The sequence below is a fragment of the Anguilla anguilla genome, chromosome 3 (assembly GCF_013347855.1).
Source record: "Anguilla anguilla isolate fAngAng1 chromosome 3, fAngAng1.pri, whole genome shotgun sequence".
In the NCBI taxonomy this organism is placed as follows: Eukaryota; Metazoa; Chordata; class Actinopteri; order Anguilliformes; family Anguillidae; genus Anguilla; species Anguilla anguilla.
In genome coordinates, this window is record NC_049203.1 from 48710817 (window position 1) to 48720862 (window position 10046).

Below are 10046 nucleotides of genomic sequence, written 5' to 3' on the forward strand. Positions count from 1 at the left end.
TGTAACAGTTATTCATATCCATGAACATGTTAAGTCCAGTTCACACAGTAAGCATAGGCTAGGTCAGAGAGTAATGTTACGTCGAACTAGAAGGCATGACAGCAAGCTACAACATCAAGATAACGATACAAGTGCCTGTAAATTCCAGTATAGTCCACTGGTCTTTCACCACTCAGGAAGAAAGTTTGCTGTAATCACTGCTATAAAAACCCAGCTGTTCCAGCAGAATATGGAAGATGTAAAATTATCCCAGCAATTACCCCTGCTAGGTTTAGCTCTGAACTGCCAATAGTGCTCTTTAAATGATAATAAAATATAAAGTGTTAGCGCTTCTGCGGTGTCGGGGGGGGCACCGGGCACACAAGCGACGCTGTGCTGGTATCTTATAATAGGTGTAATGTGTGCCTTAATCATTCTTTAATCTGCGTGTTTTCCTCTGAGCACAGTTCATGTCAGTCACTCAATTTATCATCAATTTTCCCTCTAATGACACTGGATGTCAGTGATTTCAATTCAATTCATTATTTTGCTAAATTGTCTTTTGCCTAAGTAATGCAGTTATATTGGTGTGTGTGTGTGTGTGTGTGTGTGTGTGTGTGTGTGTGTGTGTGTGAAAACAATTACTTAAGCACTTTTTAAAAACATTTTTAAAAGCTAAAAGAGCATGAATGCCAGTGAGCAGAGAACAGAAGAGCTGGGATTTCAGCTGGTGCTGAAGCAGCAGCAGCTTCCCATGGATGGTGAGGGTGTACTGAGGGAGGAGGGTGTGCTGAGGGAGAAGGGGAGAAGGGTGTGATGAGGGAGGAGGGTGTACTGAGGGAGAAGGGGAGAAGGGTGTGCTGAGGGAGGAGTGGAGAAGGGTGTGATGAGGGAGGAGGGTGTGCTGAGGGAGGAGGGGAGAAGGGTGTGATGAGGGAAGAGGGTGTGCTGAGGGAGGAGGGAAGAGGGTGTGCTGAGGGAGGAGGGGAGAAGGGTGTGCTGAGGGGAGAGTGGAGGAGGGTGTGATGAGGAAGGAGGGGAGAAGGGTGTGCTGAGAAAGGAGGGTGTGCTGAGGGAGGAGGGAAAAAGGGTGTGTTGAGGGAGGAGTGGAGAAGGGTGTGATGAGGGAGGAGGGGAGAAGGGTGTGATGAGGGAGGAGGGGAGAAGGGTGTGCTGAGGGAGGAGGGGAGGAGGGGAGAAGGGTGTGATGAGGGAGGAGGGGAGAAGGGTGTGCTGAGAAAGGAGGGGGGGGGGTCTGAAGGCTCACTGCCACCTCTCTAGGATCAGTGATCCGTCCATTATTCATATGGTCTCTGAGAATGTACCTGAGGTATACGTAGCCCCGTCGACGCACATTTGAGTGCTGTACCCTGCAAGTTCACATCAGTACAGAGCCGGTGCTGTGCTGATGCAGTAATCATGACACATGGTTTATTAATGCATAAGATGATGAGTTGATCTGCAGTGCCTCTTGCAAACCAATGCCTTTTTAAATATGCATCTGTCCCCCTTGCTAGGGCACTCCTTTGCAAGCCACAATCATAAATTGAAGTGGCATTTGGGTAATTACTGTATTTGCAAATCGGGCAAATTAGCATTTGTCACAAACGGGCAACAGGCAAATCCCAGAGCGCACTTATCTCACAGCATTAACTCATTGAGGATGTTGTCTAACCCAGTATAGGCCTGTACATGAGAGATGGTGCAATCGCTTTCCAAGGCAAGAAAATGGCCGGGGGTACGCACTCAGAAATACACTAATACACTCATACACTAATACACAATCTAATACACTAATACACAAACACTGTGATCCATACAACACAGAAAATAATATTCAAAGCAAGACCAGGAAGTACAATCCGGCAAAAAAAAACGCACTACAAAGAAGAGCGACGGTGGGCCGTTAGTCGCAGAATTTTGCTCGTGAGCAACGTGGCCGACCTGAGCCTGGTGGGCTGCTACAGCCTGTCGTCCGTGAACGAGAGCGACCGCAGCCACGTCCTGCTCTGTTTAATGTGATGTTAATGCGCCGGCTGCTGTTCTGCATTCCGCGGCGCGTTCTGGTGGCTAATGTTGCGGCGCCCGGGTGCGCTCTTGCCTTCCCGCGAACGTCCTCCGCGCTGCTGAGAGCTGATAAATTGGCGTAAAGCTGTCTCATTTTTCTTCCCGCTCGCCGGCTGTCCCGGGCCTTCCCCGGATTGAGGCGAAAATGCCCATTCTGGCCGACAGGCAGCGAGGTGCTGGACAGAATGTGTTTCATTTAATAACTGCTCTCTGCGAGACCGCCAAAGGAATATATTTCTCCTTTGAACGGTGGAGTAGAGCGCGGTGGGCAGTTGTTGAGTGAAATATCTGTGTTAGCACAATATACAGTGAGAGCTGCAATGGCAGCACTCTTTTACACCTTCATCGGACAGAGTGAAGGGAGGTGTATTTTACACGCATGTTAAAGCCGCCTGCTCTTTCAAAATAAAACCCCAGGAAAGAGTTTATTTGTATGCAACGTTCAGTCATAATTTCTCCCCGGTAAGGGCTCATTGATTTGGGGTGTGGATATTGAACATTCTAAACATTTTAAAGGAAACATTTATTCTGTGTGTATTTTCAAATAGCTATTGACTTTTCCCAGTAAAAAGCTTTTGGAACTCCAATTAGATACAAGTTATAGATCATATTTTATGGTATTTTCCTTCAGAAAGCTGCAATAGCTGTCTGTTAAGAGGTTAAAAAAGAGACTTTACGATGCCATCTTTCATCCACTCTCCACTTTCCAAGTTGCACTTGATAGGCCCTTTAAAATGTAATTTGGCCGGGCCCCAAAACTCGCTGCCTGTGTTTTTTTCCCCCTGCTGTTCATAAAACACAGAAACTCTACCATAGAATCTTGTCATTGACGTCCTCCTACCCACGTGTCTGTCGCCCCCTGCAGGAACTTCTACTACATCACCATGCTGCGGGACCCCGTGTCGCGGTACCTGAGCGAGTGGAAGCACGTGCAGCGCGGGGCCACCTGGAAGACCTCGCTGCACATGTGCGACGGGCGCTCTCCCACGCAGGACGAGCTGCCCACCTGCTACAGCGGCGACGACTGGGCCGGCGTCACCCTGCCCGAGTTCATGGACTGCCCGTCCAACCTGGCCAACAACCGGCAGGTGCGCATGCTGGCCGACCTCAGCCTGGTGGGCTGCTACAACCTGTCCTCCATGAACGAGAGCGACCGCAACCACATCCTGCTGAGCAGCGCCAAGAGCAACCTGCGCAACATGGCCTTCTACGGCCTGACCGAGTTCCAGCGCAAGACGCAGTACCTGTTCGAGCGCACCTTCAGCCTGCGCTTCATCGCCGCCTTCACGCAGATCAACAGCACGCGCGCCGCCAACGTGGACATCAGCGAGGACACGCGCCGCCACATCGAGGAGCTCAACTTCCTGGACGTGCAGCTCTACGACTACGCCAAGGACCTGTTCCTCCAGCGCTTCCAGTTCACCCGGCAGCGGGAGCGGCAGGAGGAGCGGCTGAAGAGGCGCGAGGAGCGCCGCTGGCTGAGGGAGCAGCGGGCCTTCCTGTCCAAGCGTCGGCAGGAGGAGGACGCCGCCGTCGCCACCACCGAGGACTATGCCAGCCAGGTGGTACGCTGGTGATGTCACCGGCCCGCCTCGCCGCCCATTGGAGACGGACGCTACACCGGTCTGGTCTCTCTCTATCCTCTCTGCCCCTCTGCCCACTTCTCTCCCTCGCTCTCTCTGTCTGTCTCTGGCTATCTATCTGTATATCTCTCCCTCCCACTCTCCGTCCTCCTCTCTGCTTCAGTGTGAGCTGATCTCTTGCATTTTCATTCCTGAGATTTTCATTCCGAGCCTGTGGCTCTCACAGCATCTCTGCCTTGGAGTATCCTTCAGTGTCTTACATTTACGGATGGATTTATTTATTTATTTATTTATTGATTTTTTCCCATATTTGTCTTCGCACGTTTGCTCCTGATATCTGCCATGCCCGGTTATTCATAATCATAGCGATTGTAACGCCCGTTGACAGCGAAAGAGCCGTGAAGGTGGCATGACCAAGAGAAGATGGCGGTATTGATTTTTACAGAGCTTTCAGAGATTGAGTCTGGACCCCAGTCATCGCTCTGGCAGTCTTTGTGACAGGTTCATATCGGCTCAATACACGACTATATAACAAAGCAGTGTTTGGCACTCGTGACTCGTGACATGTTTGTAAAAGAAAAAGCTAAAGAATGAGCGGAATGGCCAACTTAACGATGACTGACAAATTGGAATCCATTTTTTCAGTCATGACAGACAGCAAGTTGGCAGTAGACATAAGTATCTATTCTCCATAAGTTTTGTATTGTCATTCTGAGCTCTTTCTAATGTATCAATGCATATAATTTTACAGCTGCATATAATGCAGCACAATGAACACAGCTATTTGTTTAGCTGAGTAGGACTAATTTAAAAAAGGTTAAACACTAATGGCATGCTGTGCAAAAGTTTTTTCTACTCTAGCACTCTACCAAAATATAGATTGATGTTAAAATAGCACTGACTGACATTTTGCCGCACTGAGCTTCATGCAATAAAAATCAGTCACCCATTATTATTATTATTATTATTATTATTATTACTATTATTATTATTATTGATGATGATGATGATGATTATTCATAATAATAATAATCATAGTTTCTAAACCATTTCCATTCTTCAACAATGCAGACTTGCAGAGCATTTGGTGTCAGGCTGCATGGACAAAAGCAATTGTTTATAACACCTTGCCATTTATATAAGCCTGCTTCTCTTGTCTTTATTCCATGTGCTTCCTTTAAATGTCAGGATCTGTTTAATTTCACAACGTATTCTCACAACCCAGGAAACCTTCTAAATGAGGGAGGGGGAGTGCAGCGTCGGTGGGAATTCTGAATCAAATGGGACAGTTTAAGATCCTCTGCTCTGGCCCCCACGCACTACTCGTCTCCTTTTACCGGCCACCATCCGCATGAGCTGAAGTGTGAAGTCAATTAAGGACGCGCGAGGAACCGAACCATGGCTCACCGGAGCCGAGAGGGGCACTCGAATTTACATTCCGCCCGGCGCGAATATCTCACAGCACAACTTTCCACACGTCCAACAAAAAAGCTCTCTCAAAAAAAATTACCGAAAGCGCCGAGAGCTAAGGAATTTTTTTTTTTTCGTTTTATGTTTGTTTCGGTTTAGTAAACGTTTCGTACATATGAATAATTTATTTGCGGGAAATGGGACAGCGTGGTACAGTATGTGTGTGCACAAGCAGGCTTTGAATGGCGATATCAGCATTCCTCGCCCATCCATAACTTGGTCACACTCTGTGCTTCTACACATTTCTGTTGCTCCAGCTGAAGAAATGGCTGGCTGTGTGAGAGATTCTAATTCCAGCGGAATGCCCACGAGAGAAGCACAGCATTGCCATTACAACATTCTCAAAGAACAGGCTGTATAGTATGGCTATATATAGGCACCAGCAGGGCTCTGTGACAAAGCCTTTGATTGGATGCACCAAGAATTTATAAATTTGCGGCAAGAGTGTTGGTTACTTGTATTTGGACATGTTAACGGAATGAATTGCTTTTCCATTAGTATTCCAAGTATTCTCAAGTACATTTTCACTACTTTCAAGTTTACAATTAATTCCACATTGCCAGTTCATGTATTAATTAAAGTTCAATGATAATTATGTATGAGATAAAGCACTTACTCATTTCCAGAGAGTAATATACGTTTCTAAGATTGGCTGTAAAACAATGTAAAGTTTACATAAGGAAAATAGGCCTATGTCATCTCAGAAATACAGCCATTGTGAATCTCTAAGAGACAGAAAGCACCATTGAAGCCCACTTTAAAGGAGCACAGAACAAGGTTGAGGAACGGGCAGAGGACTGTGGCTTCCATGTGACTATAAATTCTATATTATATTATAGTGATATTTATTTGCCTTTTAATTTATTTAAGTGCTATTTGTCTGCTTTTGTATATTTGAAGCTTTAAATACTGCAGGTATTCTGGTGACATTCTGGAGAAAATTTGTAATCAACAGTTTGTTGTTGTTTGCTGTTGTTTTAATTTGTTCATTTCACACACCTTAGTCATATTGCCAAATTAGAAAGACAAAGCTATTTTAAAAAGGGAAAGACAAAGTTATTCATTCAAAATGATTCATAATGAAAATTAAGTATTTTGTTTTTTATCAATATTAGAGGAGATCACAGTTTTTTTTTTTTTTTGTTTTTTTTTTTTACAAATTGTACTTCACCTTGATTATCAGTTATAATTATTTTGTTAAATTATTTGGAATGAAAACCTCATACTTTGCTGTATTATTTTCTGGCAATCCAGTGCCATTTTCCTTCGCAGAGGTACTGTATAAAGCACTGACTGTGGAAGCATATGTTTTCACCTGAAACCTGATCAAGGATAGTTGGATTAATCAGTCTTATTGGAGACATAATACTGTACATGCACAAGCATTTACTTATGTGCCTGAGTGTGCATGTTTAGTATTGAATCTGCCAAGTGTTTCCTAAATGGATATCATAATCATACTTTTAAAAATTTTTACATTTAAATTTCAGTTTATCCTCCTGTGTCCCAGCAGTGAAAAAAATATTAAAATTTTTTTTACATGTTTTGGGTGACAAGAACATGTTGTAGTGAAAATATTTTCAAAAATGTTATAAATTTTATTTGTATTGAATGCCCCCTTAGGTTTAAGAATATTACAATAAATTGTTCTTGCAATTAAGACCAGAGCCCCCCACCCCCACCCCCCATGTCACCTACAGGGGGGGAAATGAATTGTTGGGTCTTGGGACATTATTGTAAGACTATCTCAAATGTCACTTCTTTTCATTTATGACTTGGAGGAACTCGGTGTGATAGAGAGGCTGAAGAACTGAGTTCATAAAAAATTTAGTTCTGAGCCTTATCAAAATGGTGTGAAAATGTAAAGATCGACGAGCCTGATTAGGAGAGAATGTGTATTCTTGATCCTAGGCAGGAATGATTTGGGGCAAAATTTCTACCTTCAATGAAAAGGAGGCAAATATAACAATTCCTAATGCATAACAAGTGTGGTGATGCAATGGCTGTTCAAGACCTCATCTTGCTTTTTGTCACAATTGGAAGGGCTTTCTTTCATTATTCAATTAGTTCTTTCTCATTCAAAAAGTAGGCATTGCACATCTGAGGCAGGCACCTCTTTGCTTTAATTATATTGTTTCTTTAATAAGAACCAATCACAGTTATTTTTTCTCACACAGGAAAAGGTGTGTCCTAGGCAGGAACTCATTTAAGATGCCTAAAGGTCTGCTTTATCGCAATCTCTCTGGTGTGTGCCAGTTCAGTCGTACCTTTTTAATGTATGATCCTGTATGTTCCCATTTGAATTATTGTAATGTATGAAAAAGAAACGTCTTGATGCCGTTTGACGTCGCTGATTCTATCAGTGGTTTTCCTGTCAGATCTGCAAATGCTGATTGAATACTATGGAAGACATTAGAAATAAATGCCTAGAACAAATTCAACTGGCTGTCTGGAGTCATTTGATTCCGCTTAAATCACTGGTCATGACCATTTGTCCTGGGTATTTGGAACAGTTGTAGGTAGGGAAATGTCTTATTTGATGTGGCATGACATGTCATTGTGCACACAAACTGAGCAAAATCTTGTGGATGGAGTTATTTTTCCATTTGCCTGCTTATAAACCCTGTCAAGGATTGCTAAGGCCAAGGTCAAGTTCTGTTGATGAAAGATGTGCTAAATAAAAGTTTGATGGAGGATGGTAATCAAATGACTACCACACTAACATTAAGCTTGTTAAGAAGAATAACACAACAGCACCCTCTGTAATTCAAGGAATATATTTGATCACTTTCTGGAAAAGAAGACAGTGGCGGTGCATTACAATGTCATGCTAATGTTTGTTCTTCAGGACAGTATAAAAGGACAGTATATTGCCCTTTTATATAAGTAAAAAAAGTATTAGGCCACTTGTGGTTTTACAGTAAAACTTACCTTTTCGTGTTACTGTTGGTGCATAAATGTACATAAATGAACTGAATTCTTCCTGTAGTTTAAAAAAAAACTATAGATGGCCTAATACTTTTGGTGTGTACTGCATGTATGTATTAACAGTATGTACATACATTTGTGTGCATCATTTTGTCGTTCATACATCATTTTATCATACCATTTGTCATATTGAAAATTATTTTAAATGTAATAAACATTTTGTAGAATAAAAATGATGGCTATCTTTAATGTGGGAATTCTAGGTTAAAATTAAATAATTTACAATTTACATGTTACACATATGTAGCACCTATTTACTCTGTGGATATTACAAATATGCAGACAGAGGTGGCTCATCTAGATTTGACATCTCTGCAGGAAACCAGAAAAACTTGTGTCTCATTAACACAAGGTCAGATGAATGATGTCAACTAACTAAGAAAACATGTAGATTAACCTTTGGTACAATCACTTTTGTTTATTTTTATGTATCCTTTATTTATTCAGGTGAGTCCCTCTAAGAAAACATATTATTTTCAATGGATCCCTGAGCAAGAGGTTAAAAGCACAAGGTGATGCATGCATTTATGTACACCTACACTACCTTTTTACTGCAAGTGAAAAGCTGTATATTACCGAATGTGGTAAGACTTTATAATAAGGTCAGAGGAATTGGCTTTAATTAATGTAGTTGTTAACATGAATTAATTATGTGCCACTGCATTAATTAAGCATGGAATTCACTTTTCATTAGTTAGTAGTTAACAAATACATTTACTAATGCATTTGTTACATGAATTATTTGTTATTTATAACTTAGCGAAACATTGGGTGACGTATAATTGTGAACCATTAACAAATACATTAACTATATGTTTTATTCCAATAGGAATTGGCATTAACTAATGTAGTCGTTAACATGAATTAATGATATACAAATACATTAACCAAGATGTACAGATGAACTTTTCAGTAGTTAGTTGTTAACTAATTACATTTGTTAATGCCAATTAATGTGACCTTATTGCAAAGTGTTACCCAGAAGGTACCTGAAAGGACCAAATATTTGTTCACTACTTTAAGTTGAGGACCAGAAGATGACCATCTGGGCAGGTCTGTAGCAATAAACAACACAATTGCAAGAACCAGTTGTTTGGTGCACATGTAATTGATGTTCTGTCATAGATGTACCTGTTTCCATATAACAACAGTGGGTGTGGAAATGGACTGTGTTTGTATTCTGTTGTGACAACATATCAGCTGTCTGTACATACTATATGTGCATTAGAAGCTAAAAATGCAAAATTATAGGATTTTGTCATTGGAGCTTTTAACTTTAGGGATGCCCACGTAGCATTATTAACCTGACTTTACACTAGAACAGCACAAAAAATGATGCTTATATGAGTCCAACTCTTCTTGATACTTGTTACTTGGTAGAATTCAGTGTTCTGTCTTTGAGTAAATGTACCACTGAACATTTTGCTTTATTGCTCCAGTTCTTCATTAGCTACAGTTATCATTTGCCTCCAGGGGGGGGAAGATTTCTATTAGTGGGGTTTTCCTTATGTCATTCTGTTTGATAAAACCCCTACAGCCTCCTGAGCCAGCTGTGTATGAAGTGTTCTCCTCTAACACAACGACTGTGCCGCTCAGTTGGTGCACCCAGTTCAGTTGGAGGGCAAAGAAGCACTCTCTTAAATCAGTGGAGGGTGTAGCAGCATTGAGAAGGCCCTGTGAACACTGTGGGTCATCCCAAACTGGGAAGGAGGAAAAAACTTAGGGGTTAAAATATGCATGGAAATCTGAAATGTGTGATCATACTTATAGCTGACAATGAGTCTGTGTAGGAACCAGCTGTTCTCATCCAGCAATGCACTGAATCATGGCAGAGGAAATTCCCGGTAGACACTGAGTGTATTTATTGTGTTACCAGCACAGCAGTATCAGCAGTCCCAGTTATAGTCAAGCACAAGGGCCATGAAGGTGGCAAACAAGGCGGACACTTTCAGCAAGACC

At 42.2% G+C, this 10046-nt stretch overlaps 1 protein-coding gene across 1 annotated transcript in view; it reads left to right on the forward strand.

Annotated features, from left to right (window-relative positions):
* Window positions 1-6424, forward strand: part of hs6st3b (heparan sulfate 6-O-sulfotransferase 3b) — a 91981-nt gene extending 85557 nt beyond the window's left edge. The window contains exon 2 of the mRNA XM_035408304.1: window positions 2912-6424. Coding sequence (XP_035264195.1) covers window positions 2912-3623 — 712 coding nt within the window. The 3' untranslated portion in view covers window positions 3624-6424. The remainder of the gene's footprint in view (window positions 1-2911) is intronic.
* Window positions 6425-10046: the final 3622 nt, after the last annotated feature.